General features: G+C 39.0%; 1 protein-coding gene across 1 annotated transcript in view; it reads right to left on the reverse strand.

Moving 5' to 3' along the window:
- The window catches only part of NALCN (sodium leak channel, non-selective), a 237,154-nt gene that overhangs the window by 42,142 nt on the left and 172,560 nt on the right, over nt 1-22,452 (reverse strand). Inside the window, exons 16-18 of the mRNA XM_054210711.1 lie at nt 19,436-19,572; nt 17,962-18,103; nt 4,012-4,085 (exon numbers count right to left, since the gene is read on the reverse strand). Of these exons, the coding sequence (XP_054066686.1) occupies nt 4,012-4,085; nt 17,962-18,103; nt 19,436-19,572 (353 nt within the window). The remainder of the gene's footprint in view (nt 1-4,011; nt 4,086-17,961; nt 18,104-19,435; nt 19,573-22,452) is intronic.

A 22,452-nucleotide genomic window follows, 5' to 3' on the forward strand; every position in this document is an offset into this window, starting at 1 on the left:
GTTTCTGAGCAAGGATCTTCAGAAAACAGGTGTCTCCCCTGGAGTGCAGTAAGAAACTTGCAGGAAAATGAAGGGACCCGAGACCTCCGTTTTGCTGCATAAGGTAATGTCAGATGAGCAGGTGAGACAGGATTGAGTGTATGAAATCTCTCTCTGGGTGGTTGAGGGCTATTTATGCCCTTCTTCCTCTTCTTGGGAAGAAGATGCCAAGCTGCAGTTCAGTGTATAAAGGGAAAAACAAGGTTTGGAGAGAAGAAGATGCATAAGAGAGACATGAAGGTACCTGTGTGTAATGCATATTCCTTCTATGTGGTTGGTTATGTTGAAACATTTAGAATTTGATTAAAATATAATTTGACAAGGTTTAAAAAGCAGGGGGGGTGGAACATAAGAGGTGGACTTAAGCTAGAACAGTCTTAAAATTCTCTTTTCAGTACAGGAATTCGATGAAGTTGAAGTTGCCCATGGGCAGCTTTACTGTGCAGAGGGATTGCTTCAGATAAATGCTCCTTAATTCAGGTAGACAAAAATTAAGAAGATGCAAGAAGTAATCTTCTCAGAAAGGACATCCTGAGTTATCTCTTATTGTTCTTGGCATAAACGCCACTTCTTCTTTTGTCAGATGCTCTAAAAATCTGAGACTCGGCTACTTTTATCAAGGAGTATACAGCACTTACAAGTAAAGCAAAAATAAGAAAAAGAATCTCTCGTCTTTTGAGTTTTCCCTGTGTTCCCTGAATCCAAAGTTTCAGCTGTAAATTTTATCCCTTCTTATCACTTCTTTCTCTGTTTGTAAAATTCCCTTGCACCAACACTGGCATCAACACGGAAACACTGGCAGCACTCAGGACCAGCAGCCCCATCACCGGCAATGCTCTCCGTCAGCACTCCCACCAGATATACCATGAACACCGTTTTCTTACTTGACAGAAGTTCCCTCCTTTTCCCTGTGCTCCTCGAAAGTTCATCACTGATGACCCAGGAAGTAGATGGGAAAACACAGTAAATATAGATTAAATTAATATACTATGTAGTTTAATTAAAATAAATTAATAGTTTAGAAAACGAAAATTTATTTTTCCGCCCAAACTTTTCTTCAGAGGAATTCAGAGGTGAATAAATGGGAAGTCCTCCCAGATACAAAACTCTGGCAGAAGCCGTGCTCTAAAGGACCGAGTGGAAATCAGCAGGATTGAAACTGGAAGGACTGAATTCTGATCTTGTCCTGGTCCCTCTGAGAACTTAGTGAAGTCCAAACAACAGTTTGCTCGGATTCTCCTCTCACTCTGCTTCAGATTTCCCCTGAAAAGGAGAAAGTTCTGTGCTGACAGAAGAATCAATCAGAATTCTGAATTTCAATTTGCAGGACTTTATTTTTTCTTCTGAGTAAGAAAGACTGTAGCCCCCTACAGACGTCACAGGTTTTTCAAATTTTTTAAATATAAACCAGCAAGGTATTCTCTATGTCTACATGTTTCCTTTGTGGAATAATATAAGAAACATGCCAAACAAACTGACATTCATGTAACCCCAGAGGTGTCAATAACATGTCACAGCTGTAATATAACATAGAATTTAATTGCAAATGTTTTACTGAAACACTGCCATGAACCCTGTATCTAAATCCATATTTTTAAAGGTTTTTGATTAGGACGAAGCGACTTGTATTTATCTATCCATAACAGTAATGCCTGTAAAATCAAGGCACATTCACATAACTGAAAGAAATGCTTACAAATAGAGTCCTAAATTTTGTTAAAATAGAATACTTATAGTCTTGTAGTTACATTTCTCAATAATATTTTGACAAAGAGCATTCATTTGAATTAGTAATTGTTCATATTTTAATTACCACGGGTTTAAAGACAGATAAAGTTGCACGTTAATTTCTACACTTCTCCCTGTGCTGTATTCTTATAGAATATCAAAAAGAACTGAAGAGCTGTAATATTTCTCAAATGGCACGTAATCACAAGACGCGTTTCAAGAAACTTCACAATTCAGAAAACACACTGAATTTCTAGAGCATGGCTCCTCATAAAACACTGCCATACTTAATCTAATCCCACAGCTGTACTTCTCAGATCAGTTATTCCCGCTTACGCTGCTGATTTACCTCGGACCAGTCATTCGCAATATGCTAGAGATGCGCCTGCTTTGGTGAGAATGTAAATATAAAAAAAGAATGATCTCTAAATTCTTGGCATTGCTAACGCACCTTATATCAATGACAGTCATTCTAATGTAAAACCAATAATGGCACAAAAAGCTGCAGCGTGTTAATATCCATACGATGCCTTTAAAAATGGGTATTGGAGACTTAGGAGTGCATTATTCACTTACTGTGAGGCTGAGTACACGCTCCATATGGAGTACCTAAATGAGTGATCATTATTAAAACATTCAGGAAATCCTTCCACAGAAGTCAACAGTTCTGAAGTCTTCTTCATTGTACATTTGCTACTTGGAATAAGATTAGCTGTATTCTATGCTTTCTAGCATACAACCCTTGTGAATGTTTATGTGCATATATATGCAAGAACTAGGCTGGAATTCGTTAGGCAAAATGGCATTTTGTCTCTGTTTATGAAGAGACATTTTTTGGTTAATTTAGAAGGAAGATGTAAAAAGAGCTGAAAAATGATCTTTCCGCATGACACAGAATTGGGTTTGTGTGGCAAGGTTTTGGTAGCAGGGGGTCTGCAAGGGTGGCTTCTGTGAGAAGCTGCTAGAAGCTTCCCCCATGCCTGATAGAGCCAATGGCAGCCAGCTCCAAGATGGACCCGCCACTGGCCAAGGCCAAGCACATCAGCAACGGTGGCAGAGCCTCTGGGATAACACATTTAAGATGGGGGAAAAAATGCTGTGTAACAGCAGCCACAGAGAGGAGTGAGAATATGTGACAGAAACAGCCCCACAGACACCAAACACAGTGAAGAAGGAGGAGGAGGAGATGGTCCAGGTGCCAGAGCAGAGATTCCCCTGCAGCCCATGGTGAAGACCATGGTGAGGCAGGCTGTCCCCCTGCAACCCATGGAGGTTAACGGTGGCACAGATCCCCACCTGCAGCCTGTGGAGGACCTCATGCTGGAGCAGGTGGATGCCCGAAGGAGGCTGTGACCCCGTGGGAAGCCCACACTGGAGCAGGCTCCTGGCAGGACCTGTGTTCCCGTGGAGAGAGGAGCCCAGGCTGGAGCAGGTCTGCTGGCAGGACTTGTGACCCCATGGGGGACCCACACTGGAGCCGTCTGTTCCTGAAGGACTGCACCCCATGGAAAGGACCCACTCTGGAGCAGTTTGTGAAGAACTGCAGGCCGTGGGAAGGACTCACATTGGAGAAATTCGTGGAGAACTGTCTCCCATGGGAGGGACCCCACACTGGAGCAGGGGAAGAGTGTGAGGAGTCCTTCCCCTGAGAAAGGAGCGTCAGACACAACATGTGATGAACTGACCACAACACTCCTTCCCTGTCCCCTGCGCCGCTGGTGGGGAGGAAGTAGAGAAATCAGGAGTGAAGTTGAGCCTGGGAAGAAGGGAGGGTTGGGGTGAAGTTGTTTTAAGATTTGGTTTTATTTCTCATTATCCTACTCTGATTGTATTGGTGATAAATTAGATTAATTTCCCTGAGTTGAGTCTGTTTTGCCTGTGACGGTAATTGCTGAGGGATCTCCCTGTCCTTATCTCCACCCACGAGCCTTTCATTACATTTTCTCTCTCCCCGCCCAGCTGAGGAGGGGAGTGATAAAGCAGCTTCGGTGGGCACCTGGCCTCCAGCCAGGGTCAACCCACCACAAATACATACTGAAGAAGAACAGTCTCTCTCTTGTTGCTGTTCAAGCATAAAGCGTGTCCAGAGAAAAGAGCAATTTATCTTTGATAATGACAGCAATCGATGTACTACAAAAGGATACACTATAATAAATATCATGCATACAGTAACATTTGTGGTAAACAAGGTTATGAGAAATCAGATGACAATCAAAACAATATCAAATCACTGCTGACTCTTACCTTAGAATTTTATTGATTGCTGTCTCTTTTTCCAGAAGGTTTCTTGCTCTGATGCTGAAAACAGATTTACGGAGCTATAAAATTAAGAAAAAGACGGTGTACTTTTTAATTGCCATAAAATATAGCATGTGCAATCTGACAGACCAATGAAACATTATGATGCTGAGTGTATTTAAAATTAAACACATAATGTTCTCTATCATAAAGCTGGTTTTCACATTTTGTGGCACAGGTACCCTTTTCCAGGAAAACGGTGGTGGAAAAGATCAAAATGGTGACACGGAGAAAATTCCTTGAGGAATGTGTAAGATCCTAGCCTTATCTTGGAGCTTTTGGCCTCCCTATTCCAACCGTTACCTAGCTCTGGGTGCAAAGAAGCAGACAGTTTTGTTGATTAGCACTAATATTATTCCCTTTATTGCAGATTTCTTTTCTTCTCTGGTTGGCCAAGTGACACCTTTGTCTTGATCCTTGCTAATCCTCCTCCACTTTGGATTTTGAGTAGGCTGGATCATACTCCGGAGATGCCTTGACTACACAGAAGAGCCAGCTAAAAAAGCGTAGCTGTCTCATTTCAGTGCCTAGAGTTAGGTGAGATGGAAGTAGGTCTCCTGTTTCTCCTGAAACCAGGCCTGCCTGCCTGTTCTTGTCCTTGTCATCTTCACTATCCTTTGTTTCCCCTTTTTTTGCCTCTGATGTAGAGCAAAAAATGTGATGAGCAAAATGTGCCTGTGTTTGCCTCTGGTCATGAACAGTGTTTTAGGCATATTCTTATGAAAAGGAATTGCTGGACGTTAAATGAAAGGACTGGGATACAAGAAAAAAATAGCACTTAATTCCAAGGCAAGTAGTAATGAACATGCCAAATCGAGGAGCAAATCACAGCTGAAGAATTTAGCTGAGGAATTGCACCTGTGTTTAACAGAAAGACTCTGGCACCTTGTAAAACTTAATTCTGTCAACTGTTTGGAGATCATTATCTTGAAGGAAATGGTTGAGAGAGATTTGAGCACTCCTAGCAACACATGCCCTGTTTTTGATCGATCTGAAATGAAATCTTTAAGCCCATTGCGTTAAAACTATTTGTTATAAATATCAGATTTGTTTAATTGATCTGTGTCTGACCTAAGGATGTAAGTAATAGATTTCCAAAACACCACCTCAAATCCAAAGTCACTAGACAAACAATTTTGCTCAAACTTCGCTCAAGCCTCAGATTGACTCTGATCCACAGTCAGATGTCTTACTTTGTAGAAAAACAGAAGCCTACAAAATACCTTAAAACTTGTTAATTATACTGGCTGTCCTTAATAAAATGGCTACAGCTTTTCAAGCCACACCTGTAACAGCAAGCTACAAACTCAATCCAACAGTTTTCAAGCGTGGTCCCTTAACCTTTGTCAAGTCCTAACCCATCTCTGTACAGTCTGTGGAAGTAAGAACGTAAGTGATTTGAAAACACCACTATTATGACGTTCTGTGGGTTTCTTAAAAAAAACTGCAACTGGACAACTGAAATAAAGTATGCAAAACTTCAGAGTGTGGTTTGGAAAATAACGCATTGGAATTTCAGGTAAGACTGAAAAAATAGTAACAGAATTGTTGAATATTTGAAAATAAACCAAAAAAATTGTTCCATTACCTGGATATGGTTAACATAAACTGAAAATCACAGTTTGAGATATATCATTATTGTGTAGGGGTAAATATTTCATATATTGAAACATACTTCTGTAGGTTTTAACTCATTTGCGGTACCTCAGCACAGGCTTAGTGAATTTTTCAGCATGGTACTTTATTATGGATTTAGATAGAACTGAAAATGGTGAAAGCAATGGTTACTCTTTCACATCTTTTTTCTTCTAATGTCAGTGATTAGTAACTGGAATCCCGGATAACTGATTTTTCCCCTTATCAGGATTGCAGAAAGCAAGCTCTAAACCACAGGAGTATCTATCCTTTTGCAAGGTGTTATCCAATAATTTTTTAGGGCTCAACTAGGAACATCAAACTTATGGGAATAACGAAGGTGGAAAACCAACTTTTTTGTTTCAGTTATTTTTTTCCTGTTATAAATTATTGCTTTAGAATAATTGCAATTACATTAAACTTCAGGGGAAAAAAGTATGCTGCCTACTAATGTGTTATGTCCATTTATTTCTAATAACAATTCTTTGCTTGTTAACATCTTAGAAGATGAAAATATTTCAAACACAGAAAGCATTAATTTCCTTCCTAATTTCCAGTTTTTGCTCATCCAATTTCAGAAAAAAGCAAATAATTTTTCCTGAGTTTGTCTACAGCTCCCTATCTGGCACAGACCAATTTTTTTAGGTGTTAAAAACAGGTGTGAAAACACCTTGGCATGACGCATGTGGCCCAAGCAGGGAAATTCACCCAGGTCGTCAACAAGGGAACGTGCCCTGGGAAAGCGGGAGCAAGGAGTCCACTTGTTTTCAAAGACCTTTGGGCGTCTGTACAGATACAGTTAGTGCTTCCCCAGGCCAAGTGTTAAACCATCTAGTGCCAGCACGGAAGAACATCTCAAGGAAAGCTGCTAGCAGGTCTACACCAAGTGTTACTTACGTCTGGCACATAATGTCTACCAGGGACTGCTGAATCCTCCCTCTGGGCAGCAAGACTAACAAAGGAGACGGCAGTGGGGTGTGTTTTGCATAAAAGCATACTGCTAAATCCCTCTCACACCTCAACTGGAAATGATTTGACCCCCTGTTTTTGATGCCTTCAATGAACACCCTAGTCGCCTGCTGGAGATTTGCGCAGCCAGAGGTGCAATGTCGTCAGAGCCAGACAGACGAAGTGAAGCAACAGGAAGGAGCCTGTGTCTGGAGCTACTGAGATGGGGGAGAAAAGACTGGGCTCTAGTTCCTACTCCCAAAGCTGTTCGTGAATTTTATTCTGTGATGCTTACACAAATAAATGACTGAGAAGTCACGGGGATGGGGAAAGGGACCAGAACACAGGGTGTTGCACCAGGTTTTTTGTGCAAAGAGTGCATTTATTTTTCCTGTACTTTTTTTCAGAAGGGCTAGCTATGAAACTTGCACCTGAGGCAGTACGTCCTTGGGCATTGACCATGGTCCAAGCACACCCAATGGATTGAGGCTTAGGTGAAGTTCTGAAGGTTTGTTACCAACCTGCCTGCCTCTGTGTTGTGACAGAATTTAAATTGGAGCCAGGTATCCAGTTCTTTAATCCAAGAATACATGAGCATGCACAAGATCCTATACTTTGAGGCCTAGGGATCTCAGTGGTCCAAAATGGAACTGATAATAAAACCTAGGCACTTCCAATGATTATGGCTTTTGAAGGTGATGGTCCTCATTCCTCTTCAGGACTTAGGAGTCCTTCCTTCAGCAGAAGCCTGGTAAATTTATCTTAAATTTAAAATATCCAGAAAAAGCAAACCAAAATAATATTTTTTGATATGCATGATTGATCCGTTTCTCATATTTAAAGGAGTCAGCAGTCAGTCAAATAGCAACATACATATGTCAATATGCGTGTTGAAGAAAATCAAACATTACTATAGATTTTTAAAACATGTCCTTATTTGTATATTAGATAAATAAACCAAATTGCTTCCCATTTAATTTCCCAAATTTGCATAGCACACCAGGCAAATGCAATGGAACTGTACAAACAGAAAATGGGGGTGATCATCAGTATTTTGTTTAATAATGCCTAGACGCCACATGCTGGTGTAGGAGGTGGCTGGCAATTAAAACTTGTGATACCTGCCGAGTTCTTGAATGTTGCAGAGGAAATTATTATCAGTGTTAATGTACAAAAGACATCACTCAATCAGATGATGTGGAATTAAATAAGTACAGTATACTCTACTGAGGTTATTTTATGGTATACCTGTTTAGCCTGCTGGGTTTTTTATTACAGATTGTGACGTACTGTGAAGACACCCTCAGTGTATCTTTATTAGCCGTTATTTATTTATTTACTTCTTTATGCAGCCTATAAGTACGCTCAGTGCAGAAATAACAGTGCCGTGCAGCTTTCTGCTATAGAGCATTATCTTTTTAGCATAAGACACTGCCCTGAAATCACCTAACAGCATCTGATTCCTGTTAAATATGTTTTCAAGAACACATTTTAAAGAACTCCTGCAGGTTACTTTAATCTGTAAGGGACAGCTGTGACAGGTCAGCAAATTACCAATAATATTTCCTGGATTAGATTAAAGATGGAAAGCGTGTGCCCCTATGAAACCATGAATAAAACTCACGTCTTCGTTCCCACGCTCCATTGAATTTATTTACACAGATGTGCCCGCAGACACAGAACTAGGAAATCTGCAGGTACTGCTTTGTCCACAAGTGCTACCACTTCGGCACCTCATCCCCTTCACTGCTGCTGTTGGCAGGACAGACCTCAGGCAGACAAAATAACTCAGTGCTGTCAGATGCTACATCCTACAAAATCCCATTTGTCCAAACCGACAAGGACAAAGCAATAAACCACCTAACTGTTGTAAAAGAAACTAAATCACAGAACATTGTTGCTCTGCAAGTGCCACCCGCTGCTTTGGAACGGTACTGCAGACATTTTAAATTGCTATACTCACTTGGTAGTATATTTTAAAATTCCAGGCTTTCTACCCTGGAAAAAGAATATCTTTGGCATAAGATTAAGAGCAAAGCAACAGAGGACGATACCTTTGCTAGATGAAAGCTAATGACTGTGGACCTAGATGTATTGGTACAGCACTGCTGACTTCGGGGAGATCCATGCCATTTTCTAACAGCTAAGATATGGCTCAGTGGTTTTTAGAAATGCTATTCATTATCAAGCTTTTGATAGATTTTGCTAGCAACGTGTTTGCAGTGCACAAACCCCAGCAAGCACTGCATAAAGCAATTGTTTTCAATGTGGATTTGACAGAGAATTGTATGCTATCAACAGGTAAAAACTGTGGTGATGTAGTGTATTATTTTTGTATCAGAACACTGCAGAGCTGGCAGAAGAGACAAGCATTGGTAGGTGTTCTGCAATACAAGGTGAGACAAGGTCATAAGTAAATAATGAGATATACATGTCTGAAATGTTTGGTTGACAATGGGGGAAAAAAGTATGCGTGGAATATATTTTTCTAATGTAATTTCTTAAGCGTTTTATGAAAATCAGGAATTTTAGCTTGGTGCTCTTGACAGCAATCTTTTATAGGCAACTGCAGGACCATATGGGAAGAGTCTGCTGTACCATGCCAGAAATTCCAAGCAAGGAAAAAAAAAATCATCCAAAGCTTCTGTTTCAGTTTGGAATTTGTTGGATGCCAACTGATAGGTAATGTAGACTTGTAGAATGAACAGATTGTTAGGTATTACATTGTTATTTAAACATGTACAGCTTCTAGGGAAAATATGAAGACTCACTTACCATAAGCACTACATCAGAGTGAATTTTAAGAAACAGTGAGGAAATATTTGGACAGAGTCTGTTCAAAGCTTGATCATTCCATTAAATATAGGACATTTTTGGCCCACATGAGTTTTCTGTCTAGCCTCTTGAATGCAAACGTTATTATTTGTTCAACAACATTCTGCCTGTGCATCTTTCGCTTGAAGAGATCAGACTCTCAAAACGAATGTGACAAAAACACGAAGAGTGATGGAAGGCCAGACTGCAACTTGTTGGTAGGTACCTAACAAGATGTTCAAAAGAATTTAAGCAGGGTAGATGACTAAATCCTATAGAAATCAGTGGGGAATTCCTTAAGCCCTTTTGAAAACTTTGCTTAATGACTACAGAATCATAAAGGATGCGATTACAAGGGACCTCTAGAGATCACCTAGTCCATTTTCCTCTCTCAAAGCAGAAGTAACTGTTTTCATTTGGACAACCCTTGGCAAGGTTGTTCTATATAAGAAACAGGCTTGCTACAGAGTCGAGAAAGTGGTCTAGGATTAGATAAGTGCCAGAAGCAGTCAAGGGCTGTCCCTTTTGATCAGATGTCTAGAATGAAAAGTGGGCATAATCTCCTTAACTCTTGGGAGTCGTTGACCTGAAATAGCCTTAATTCCTTTTGTAGCCCTCGATTGCTGCCTGTCTCTAAAGGAAAGCCACGTTTTCTAATTAGCTGACTACTGGCCTGGAAAATCTATGTGTCCTTTCATAACCAAAACCCTTTTTCAATTAAGTCTCGGGATGTGGACAAGGCTAATATTAGCATACTCATAAACCCCCCAAAGACTTAAAGGGGATGATAATAGTCCATCTCAGACATTTGAGGGAGCAGCTCCAGGTAGGGAGAAGAATCCCTCTCTTTTATGTCTTATCATACTATGTTTGGGTTTTTCCCTTTGGTATATCTGAGTTTTTTTCTTTCAATGGTTTAACAGGTAGGATTTTCATAGAATCATAGAATCATGGAATGGTTTGGGTTGGAAGGGACCTTTAAAGGTCATCTGCTCCAAGCCCACTGCAATGAGCAGGGACATCTTCAACTAGATCAGGTTTCTCAAAGCCCTGTCCAACCTGACCTTGAACACCTTCAATGATGCGGCATCTGCAACCTCTCTGGGCAACTGTTACAGTGTTTCACTGCCCTCATTGTAAAAAATTTCTTTCTTATAACTAGTCTGAATTCGCACTTCCTTAGTTTAAAACCCTTAACACTTGTCCTATTGCTACAGGCCCTACTAAAAAGACTGTTACCATCTTTCTTATATGCTCCCTTTAAGTACTGAAAGGCTGCAATAAGGTCTCCTGGAGCCTTCTCTTCTCCAGGATGGACAACCTCAACTCTCTCAGCCCGTCCTTATAGGAGAGGTGCTCCCTCCCTCTGATTATTTGGCAAGCGCAACTTGGATAGGTTTGTTTTCTTTTGTTTTCTATCTTTACCCAATGCAGGAGCCAGGGAGACCTTGGGTAAAGTTAGTAAAGGGGGCTGGGTAGACTACTCATGGCAACCAAGAGCAGGGTGGCAGTGAGAACTCCTGCCCAAGCTGCTGTGGGGTTGTAATACATTCTGCTGGGTGCACAGCAATGGAGAAGGCGGCTCCACTCCACACCCTGAGCTGGGGATCTTGAGGCTCAAGGGAAGAAAGGACTGCCAGGCTGGGCTGGACTGGGAATGGAAGAAGACTGATATGGAGTGAGAGTTTCAAGTGGGAGGTAACTTGGGGGGAACAAGGAAGAACATTACTCCTGCTTGTACGAGCACATGCATAAAATTACCTTCACTAGAACAAAGTGATCATGACTATATTTAATCAATTCTTGTGAACGAGTCCTGTGAGAGGGTGAGGGAGGCCAAAGTGCTTGGAGAAGGAGGTCTGGATTCCTTGGTAGGAGCAGGGAAAGGGACAGTACAAGGCTCAAATAGAAGGGCTTTCCTATAACGCAGCCCCTCGTTGCCTCTCCCTTCACTCCAAACTAATGCATGTTCTTTTCTGTCAGGAGCCCTAAAAAATTTGCTTTGTCTGATTTTTTTTTTGATTGAAGGAACAGGAGGACTATGATCAGCCCCTTCTGTTTTAATGCATCTTCACGGCCTTTGTATCAAACCCTTGAAATCTTTTAGTGCAAAAATAATGAAGTAGAAAGCTAATGCCAGAAAGAAATGCTGAATTATGGCACTTTGAAAATGGCTAAGTATTCAGTCCCCAGCCTCTTTTCTCTCAGAATGTAATTGAAAATTGCTCTTTTCCAGGCAGAATTTTGAACACACTATGTAGAGGCAAGAGCAATAAAGCAATCTAAAATCATCAGGAGCCAGAGACAGACCATAACAAGAACAGTCTTGTTACTATTGCAGTTCCGTCTTCTCTGCTCTGAAGGCAAACATGGTCAGAAAAGTTGATCATTACCAACCAAGATGTGTATGTGGTAAAATACTTAATGAGAAAGTGTTGTCTTCTGTAAATTGCTTATTTAAACACAGGGACATAGGGACTTTGTTACATAGCTATTTTATATGAAAATAAACAAAATCTTTAAAACATGCAAAACAGACAAAGAGTTCTCCTGATGAATTTTCAGAAAACTGTGAATATATCACTGCATTTACATATATTAACTTCATTAGAAAGATCTGATGAGAACAGACGTGGGACAAAAATACTCTTCTTTCTTTGAAAATCAAGACTGTAATGAGGAAGAAAATGCTGGATTCAGAAGCCATTCTCATTCCAGCAGGTAGATTGTTTTAATGACTTTTCTGAATGTCAAAGCTAGATAGATTTTGGCAATATTCTGTGAATGACATAAATAGGTAAGACTGAAGCACTTGGCTGTGTTTAATTAACAGGCAGTATATGGAAAGTGAAATTGTAGGACAGAGTTTTACTCAGGTACCCAGTAAAGGGAGATTAAGATAAAGTTTGAATGATTTTTGTTTATACTTATGCACAAAGTTCTGCAAGAAGTACTTCAGAAAAAAATGTAGTATTTACTGTTTAAAAATAAATAATCTTCTCTACTTGGAATAATTGCAATTACACTTTGTTACTTTTTGTTATATTCAAAATTAATGTGATAAAATTATTCTTTCAAATTGCTTAGAGAAAATAATAATCAGGAACACAACAGAATGCTCTTGTACTTCTGGTGCCAATATTGTGCTTTGCATGGTAGAATGCCCAAAATAAAATTCAGAAGAGGTTGATTAACTTGGGACACACATTTATTAGAATAAGAAGTAGAAATTCTGGAAATGACAATTTATGAATAAATATTCTACTCTTGATTCTTTTCTATGAAGGAAAAAATACAAATAAAGTTTATGACTATGTCTTCATGTCTGATGATTTTCTGAAAGATATATTGGGACACTCTGTCTTCAATACTTAGAAAAGCTGAAAGGCTATTTCAGCTTTTACAATCACAAATACTTTCTTGTAGGAATAGTCCTTTCAGATAACTCTCAGAATACGCGTGGTTCTTTTCACAAGAAACAGAATAGTTAATGAAAGAAGCTGAGCACAGATCAGAAAAAGACATGCTGGAACAAATTGCCAGATTAAACAACAACCTATCAAGAATAGGTGGCATGTCTCAGCAGCTCACAAACAGAGTATCTATGATGTTAACCAAACGTGTTAAAAGTTATGGACAACCTTGTGTGTTGAATTTGTATGTGAAATTGTAAACAGCTAAAATCATTAACTGGTGTCAAGAGATAATGATTTCGACACAAACCAAAGGGTCATCTCCAAGGAAGTACTGAGGCCCTTCCAGGATGAGGCTTATAATTGGGTTGATGCTTATGTTCCATCCCATCTAACTTTAATGGATATCAGCAGGATCATATCTGGGAATGGAGGCAAATAGCCTAAAATACGCGGGTGCAGAGCTCAGCAGCCCACCTGCAAGGCAACACAGGTCATTATGAACATATCACCTTGGTGCTCCGACTCCCCAAAGAATGCAGAATCCAGCATGAGGTCTGCTGCTTAATTCATAGTCCTCCACAGTAATGGCTATGGTTACCTCTGAGATCAGCTCTTTTTCTGACCGTGACCTCCCGCCATTCTGCTGTTAGCAGGAAATCGACGGGAGAGGTATACGGTGTGGGAGGTCCAGCTTTCACAGGAGCTAGATCTTAATGATGGATCTTTGCTCCCACTGGAAAAAAGGAATGGTTACTAACTTCACTGCTTGCAGAACTAAAAACAAAACTCATAAACGTGAAAGGAAAGGAAACAGGATGATAAAGAGGACAGAAAAGAGAAAATATATTTGCTACTATCCAATTAGTCTTACAAGTGCATAAATAAGGGAGCTGGTTTGTTTATATTCCTTCATTTAAATGGGAGATGCCTGAAGTCTGAACTATAAAATACATGGATATATTAAATTCTCTTTTGCTTTGTTTTGTAATTCATTCCTGCTGTGCCACTGCTGTAAACATGCACACGGGTATCTGTACATATTGAGCCATAGGCATTTTCAAAGTTCTTCTCATGAGCCTATCCATTTTGGACTTTAATTTAGCAGCAATGTGCTGTGTTGTGCGGCCAAAGATAAGTAACCAGTTCAGAAGTGTCCTCCTCACAATAGTTTTCTGCAGGGCTTGCTAAAAGTTGTATGTCTCTTAGGAAAGCACTCTGAGGTTTTTTTTCTGTGCTCCTCTGATTCTAGTCTTGAAGTTCAGAAGCCAAAGCCAATGCTCTACAGCCACCTCCGCTGTATTTTACTGGACACATGATTTGTTGTAAATCTTACAGCTTATTTAGTTCTTTGTCCCCCGAAACTTGCTGTGAAACTTGCCCTCAGGCTCTTGTGAGAGCCACCACAGTGAGATGTCCTTATTTTCTGCCAACTTCCTTTCTTCTCATGCACCCTCTCACACAAAAATTATATGTTTCCGTATTTCATCCAGTTCTCCTATCCAAGAATTTACTGAAATCTTGGTTAGCTAAAGAAATTCCCAGCATATTGTGAATACTTTTCATACAAATGTAGAAGTATAAAAGAACACTTCCCTCTCTGTCTCTAAAACTCCCCTTCTTCCACAACTACAATGTTCATTTAATACCGTAACACCCTCTTTTCATCTTTTAACCCTTTCCTAAGATACTTTTCCCCTCAATTTTATAACAGCACTGTCTCCTTATACTTGCACTTTTTCTGAGCAGCCTTCCTTGTGTCACCAGAAAGTATCTTCATGGTACCTTCTACTACTACAGGGGTATCCTCACCAACCCGGACAGTCCTGGTATCTCTAATTATACCCAGAGCTCTTTAACTCATGGCCTGCAGACCACATCAGGACAGACTAGCTCAGCACGCAGTGGAGGAGGTCAGCGGCAAGATCAATGGGTTTAAGAAAACTTGCTCAGCAGGACCTCAAGCTGAGAGCAAAAAATGACCATCCTGCATTTCCAGCACTGTTAGGTTCCGAGAACTCCAGAGAATTCCAGTTTTACACACAAAGTTACAGGTAGTCATAAACAACTCAACCAAAGCATCATGGTAAGCTGCCCGTCAAGCATCCATAAACGAGATAGCCCAGGTGTTCCTGGCATTAGATGTAGAAGAATGAACCTGTCTCCACACACCCACTCAGACCCCACACATCGAGAGAGAACTCTTAGGGGATGTATAAGAGGTAAAGGGCATTTAGGTATCCAAAAGTAATTTTTTATATTAGTGTTTGATTAGTTTATTACTTTGATAATAGTTTCGAAATTTGGAAGAGTTAGAAAAACTTCTGGAACTCACAGACTTGTCTAGAAAAAAGGAGTATAGCAGAGAAATCTGTTTTCCGAAGCTGCTGTTCTGATTTGGCATTGATGAAAATAATTTCAAACCAATTTTCATTATGGTTATGGTAATACATACAAATAAATATTTTTTTCAATTATTTTGAGAAGGTAAAATAACTTAAAAAAAGAAAGAATGCAATGAAAATTTACTCCCCTTTTACAACCTAAAACATCTTTTCAAGGAAGTGGGGAATTATAATAGTGAAAAGACTTACCCATTACATAAGAGAACTGCTTTATCGATCTGCACAAATTATGAGTCAGACTGATTCTGAAGACAAAACCAACACCATATATATATAGTGGCAAATTTTTAGAGAAAGAAGAAAAGAATGTTGCTGAAGTGGAAATAAGGGAAGGTATGTATTAAGTACTTCCTATCACTTCAGCAGGTGTGGAACGCAGAAATACTGATATAAGTCCAGGAGAAAATGGAGGAACTAGCCACAGTTCAGCCACTGTAAAGGAAGGACAGAGTCAAATCTGTCAGCAGAATCCCACCTTTTGATTCCAACCTATTTTTTTCATTAACTACAGTGCAAAAAAGATGTGGAAAGTTTCTGAAGCCATCACACTGCTATCAGGAGCAGTGGGAATGCATCCTACTAGATACTGGGATTAGTAAAATGTTTGGTCAAGTTTCTTTTTTTACAAAGAAAAGTAAAGTATGCATGTAGGATTTATAGTTAAGTGCAACCAGTCATTCCAAGCTTGTTTTAAGGATAAGATATTTTTAAGAAGATTTGTTCATCCAAAAATGAGGTTGCCTTGGCAACTGTAACTATAGAAAGCCAGAGCAATTACTTTCACAAAATCCTTCCTAGTGCTTTCTCCTTCTTAATAGGAATGTGTAAATACCTTGTTTTAAGCTACATTTATCAGAAATATTACTTATCATTGATTCTACCCTTGAGGCATGGGAATCCAAAAGTATGTGCGTAAAGCAGGTTGAATAGTGCAAAACCGATTTGCAAACACATATTTCAATTCAAAAATGAAAGTCAGATCATGCACATTTGCTCTTGGAGGGAAGTGAAAATTTGAAAAGAACACAGCATTCTGCTTTCATATTGCAAGATCTCATTGAATAAACTGTGCTATGTATTCCTCTATCTTCAAACACAATAACAATTCACTTTTGTGAACAGCAGGCAGAAGGAATTAAGGTTGCAGTTTAATATACCTAAACTACATTCATGCAAACAGATCTACTGAATCATTGCACAGCTCTGCATTGCACACTGCGGACTTATCTGTGTGTCTGGGACAAGTTTAAGGTCTCTATTTCTCTCTTCATTACGTGGTAGACATGTACCCTGATTTCCCTGGCACAGTGTTTGAGATCCATCATTAGCGATATTTGGCACAGCTCTGCTGACCCCTAGGCTTGTCATTTAATAACTTATCCAATTTTTCTGCTGTGCTTGTTAGAGTAGATGATGTCTATTTAGGCTTGATTCGTTTCGTTTCTTCCTGTGGCCTTCCTTGTCTGATAAATAATATTTCACCACAGACCTCCCTCTCAGGCCATGCTGTTCAGCTTTGGCTTACTGATGCCATAGAATACATCAGCCATAGGAATGGGTTCTTGCACTGAAATAGGGATGGAAATTCACAGTAGTTTGCAAATTGTCTCTTTTCATTCATTATCAGAAGAGTATCGTTTTCCCCAACTCTGCTTCTTGTCTGTACGAATGTTTTCCTGAGTTATAGTTGCAAACCACACACTAGGAAAGCCAGGGTGATACTGTGCAACTACAGTACGTACCCTCTTTCTTTTTGTTGTCTGTGATTCTGTAACTTAAAATGTATTTACAGACCCCCGATGTTAATATTCAAACAGGGATACAAGCACCCTGTTATGAATACCGAAAGGACTTCTCTTTTGTCAGTTAAAGTGTCATTAATAAGTTACACAATATTACAAGCGATCAAGAAGAGATATCAGTGTAGATGCCACTAGAAATGTGGGAAACCATATCTTCCATGATGCATATGAAGACTTTTTCTGCCCCTATAGTTTTGCAAGGTGCCAGAAGTCACACACATTTACTTTTGCTGCATCATCATCATCATCATCATCATCATCATCATCATCATCATCATCATCATCATTCCAAGCAGTCCCAATACTTTTTAAATACAACCATCCATGCCAGTCTGGCTGGGACACCAGCAGCATTTCGCGCAATGGGTATCAAATATATGCATTCAGCATCTGTTTTCTAGCAATTCCCAGGCCTACAGAGAGGTTACTGCCTGTAAATAATTAGGATAATTCATAAACTTTTACTCATCTCCAGTGATTTCACAGATACCTTGCTTCAGTGAAGTGCGTTTTCAATGTTGTAACAGCTTCAAGGCACTCAAAAATCCAACGTGATATTCACAAACTTTAATTTTCCACTAGCTTCTCGGTGATTAACAGCAAGACTACTTGAAAAAATAGCTTCATAGGATGGATGCATTGAACAAAATTATGTATCAAATCCTGAATTGTGAAGTCAAAGGAGACAGGAAAATTTAAACCAAACGAGGATCTGCTGTGATGTCTGTTTTAGGCTCAATTAAATACAGCCTTTTAGCCTGCGTTCAGTCATCCTAGCTTGTGTTCACTTTTATGTAGTTTGGCAAACTGAATAATCTGAGGTCTTTCCTCACGATACTCATGGAAAGACATATACACTGCCCCATACTCTTGATTTACCTTTTGATCAATATATTTGTTTTCTTCAATTGCTGATCTTTTAGAGTGGTCACATGAAGAAGAAGATGCTGAAGGAAGTCTTCGTAGCAAACAGCTGGTATCTTGTTGCTGGCGGTCAATAAACTGCTTCATAAAACTTTCCCTTGTGAACAGATAGAAGACATTGATGGATTAAAACCCCAGGAAGATTTAATATTTGGTTTTCTTTATGACATGTCACAACCCATTAATGCTAAGATGTATAAACTCAGAAAAAGTTGTACCGAGCCATAGATGGATAAAAGGACAGAGTGCTGAAATAACTGATAAAACTTATAATTCATTTATTAAAGAAATACATAACTTAATTGAGAGGTGGGTGGTTTGCATGTAGTTTCAAAGAAACAAATTTCATTCCATTTAGTATTTATTTATTTATCAGTTAAAGTGCTAAATATCTGAAGTGCCTTTTGCAGTTTTCAGCTCTTTTGAGCTCATTAAACAGCGAGTTGTTACTTCAATGTAAATCAAATACTGATATAATCCCAAGGAAACATACTCTCTGCAAGAAATTCTTTCTTGAAGATTTCAAACATCTGTTCATATAGCTGCTTTGAATGTCGGTATTAAGGCGCTTCAGCAATTCTGTGCCTCACAATTGCCATGTTTAAAATGTAGAAGCATTTCTGTTTACAACAAATGTACATTTATCTTGCTGTATTTTAAGTTTAGTAGAATTGCCCTATTTTCAGTGTAAATTGACTACGTCAAAACTAATTTTTATCTATCTGGAGAGATAGTTCTACATAGTACAATACCTTCAGATTTAAAGATATGATTTGCTAGTGATAGTTTGAAGTCTGTTTCAGTATCTAGCGTGATCAAGTATGAGTCTAGAATATACTGGGAAAAACACAGATAGAAAGAAATACCAAAAAAGCCTAAGACTAGGAGAAGAACGCCCTCAACTGAGGGTCTGAGCCTTTGTTAAGGTGAGTTTTACAGGGCAGTGGTAACTATGTAAGTACAAAGAGGGGACAAGGTCATCACAGAATAACCAGTATTGGATGGCCTGTGTTATCCCCTCTAATGATTTGCTGCCAGTTGACCTTATCTTTAAAAAGCTACATGAGAATTGATTAGACTGCTAGTTCTCTATGTCAGCCAAGAACGTAAAATCCAAATGGGAGTGGAGAAACAACAACACACTTTTCAATCATATCGTACTTGTGTCTGTTGTGGTCAATCTAGTTGCTTTCATGAATACATTATAAGGAGTGCTAGGAATACATTATAAGGAGTATTTTTTTCTATTTTCCAAAAGTAATAATGAGGTAAAGTCAAAATGTCACATCCTTTCAACACCAATGTTAATTCTGTTTCATCTCTGATTTTCTGAACTGTCTAATCCACAAGCAAAAAAAGTTAAATATTTTGGGTGCTATGGGGCACCAGACAAGTTTACAGCATCCTAGCAAAGGAAATATTTCAATACCTTATTTTTGGGACTGTGAAATCTGAAGGGAGCTTGGAGATTTTCACCATTTGTGGCCTGTTTGGGAATTTTTCAAAGATGCGTAGACGCAATGGAAGCTTCTCCTTTGTATCTGCATTTGCTTCACTTTGCTTTAGCTATAAAAAAGGAAATGAAAAAAATGACAGAAAGGGAAATTTTGCTCTGTAATATCCCAGTCTTGTTTTTCAGAACCCAAATAATAATAGCAATAATTTAAAGAAACAGAAGATGGCAGCAAAGAACTACAGAGGGTAAATTTGATACTAGTTTATTGATCTGCTTGTGCTAGCAGCTGACAAATACCTAACAATACCATGCCTTTAATTGAAAGTCATAAAATGGGAGGATTGCTAATAACTTTAATTTTAAAATACGAAGTATATTAGTGTTCTATTCAATATGCTTATTTCTATGTTTTCTTCACAGATCCCTAACACTTTATCAAGCAAATAAACACCCATGATTTCTTATTAGGCGCATCTTTCTGTATATGCTGACAGCTCTTCGACATTCAAATAGAACATAGCATTTTTAAAGGGAGCAATTTTAAAGGAATCCAGCTCTCAGAAAATGAAAATAACAGGAAAATTACATTTACATGAGTATTCTAAGTAACAACAAAAGACTCAAAAGAATCCATCCACATCAGCAACTCTGATACTGAGCTGCAGCAAATCACTAACAAATGTTGCATTTAGAAGTATCCAAAAACAGTTATTCCATGGAATATCACACATCTAAGTACAGAAAAGGCATATACATCTATCTATGTGGACAGATGATGGCTAAATCTAATGATATAAGAAGAAAAAGATATGATATGGAGATATGATTACTGAATTCTGATTACCTTATAGCGGCAATTCAATCGTGTCATTGCAACAAAATACCAAGTCAAAAAGGATCGTTGAAATTAATTTTTACATTTATTTTTAATGGTATGTGTATTGCATACTGTGTCAATAAGCAGAGACGTAACTGAGATGATTTCAATTCTCCTTCTCCCACCTGCTTGTGAGCAAGGCTTAGAAGCCCACATTTTAAAACAGATTTTCACCATCAGCACCTGCAGGGAACACTGCTGACAGACATCAGCTATAGATTTTTACCAGGGGCAATTGCCCAGGAGGTCGAATGGAGTTTTAACTCTCATTTGCGCAGCCTAGTGAAATGCATGCTCCCACAGCATGCTATAGAGGAACAACTGCTCTGCTGCACCGTCATGCTATCCGCAACATCACCACTGCCAGCCGTAGGGCGGCTTAAGCTGAAAATCAATTCATATTCGGTTGGATCTAAGTTGTCATGTGGACTGAAAACTGTTTGAAGAGCTGCACACAAAGACTAATGATTAATGGTAAAGCACTGAGTCAGAATAGAAGGGGAATATTGCATAAATCTCTATTATGTCCAGTCCTATTTAATAGCTTCATTAATGATCCTTAAAAGGAAGAAATTACGACATTAATGAAATTCACTTGATATTAAAATATGAAGAGTTGCAAATACCACAGCAGACAAGGAAAAGGACAGATTTAGAAATAGGAGCAGGAAATAACAGACTGAAAAAATTCTAGAGCAAGAATAAGAACATAAAATAAACAAGAACTTGTACTTCAATACAGCATCAAAAGGCCAATTTGGGCACCAATTACATTACCAGCCAAAGGCTATGTTCTCAACCCATCTCCGTTGGTTAGACATTCTATAGTTTTAGAAATGGTACAGAAGTCCACAGCTCTTCTCCATGCTGCTTTGAAGAGACCATACTTGGGTACGCGTTCACTTCTAAATACCATTTTATCAATCAGTCTCACACTGACAAGCCAAAATAGTGCAGAACAGAGCCATGAAAAACAGGGCAGAGCTACATGGGGCAAAGGAGAAAAAAGGAGAGGAAAGACAAGGTGCCCAATATTTATACTACATCTACCGTAACTGATAACAAAGTAAGGGGAGGGGAGACAATGTAGATTTATGTAAGAAATATTTGAAAACTAATTATTTCAATAATATGATAGAGTACCCCAAATATAGGAATGAGAGGATGAAATATAGGATGAAATTAAGAAAGGGAATTCTTAGGCTAAGAATAAAGATGACTACCCTCACAAGGAAATCTCTGAGTGTTCAGTGAGGTCTCTGGAGGGAAGTGCCTCATCATTCCAAAATCAGACTAGACAGAACCTTTGAAACGCCAGAGTACTGCAGAAAGAAATCCCTCACTGACAAGGAAATGAACTGGATAATCTAACAGGGCTTTTCTGCAACATCATACTGTTGAGAAGCTTCAGGAAGGGGTAATTTTTAGAGGGAAAAAAGGTTTCCAGTTTCTCCTGGTTTGCTTTTTAATAAGAAATCATTGCATAAATATGCAGATTTTGGCATGGGCAAACAATGTCTCTTACAGCTATGAACTCCTGCTCACAGAAGTCAGTATACAGAACAGAGAGCACATGATGGACTGCAGTGCTGTCTGAAGTCTCAGCGCAGAACAAATCAGGGAGATCGTGGAAGCAGGAAACTGTACAGTTCGAAAGGCAAGCAAGGGGACAGCAATATCCCCTGTCTAAACAGGAGAATGATTCAAGATAGGCTTTAAAATAACATAAAGTCAAAGCAGTTCTACAGAATATCTCCAATTATTCATGCTGTGATAATATCACATATTGGGGAGCACGAGGCATTTAGCTTCACTGAGTTCTTCTCTATGCACTTAGGGTGTAATTGTTGCTCCACGTGACGTAAATCCTATTTTGTATTGCTGCTCAAAACCTTTACATTTCAACTTTCTTTACTGCATAACAAACACTTATATTTTTTTAAAGGTACACGATTATGTTGAAATGTGGCAGTGATGGTGCAGAGTGTTTCTAGTAACGGCTAAACCCAAAATAAAATATCAGGACATTTTGTCTATGATTTTTAGTTTTATTTACTATTATTACTATTGGCAAGGAAATGCACACTGGTCTGATTTGCTCTGCGTGGCCCTC

This window comes from Rissa tridactyla, chromosome 1, assembly GCF_028500815.1.
Source record: "Rissa tridactyla isolate bRisTri1 chromosome 1, bRisTri1.patW.cur.20221130, whole genome shotgun sequence".
NCBI classification, from domain to species: domain Eukaryota; kingdom Metazoa; phylum Chordata; class Aves; order Charadriiformes; family Laridae; genus Rissa; species Rissa tridactyla.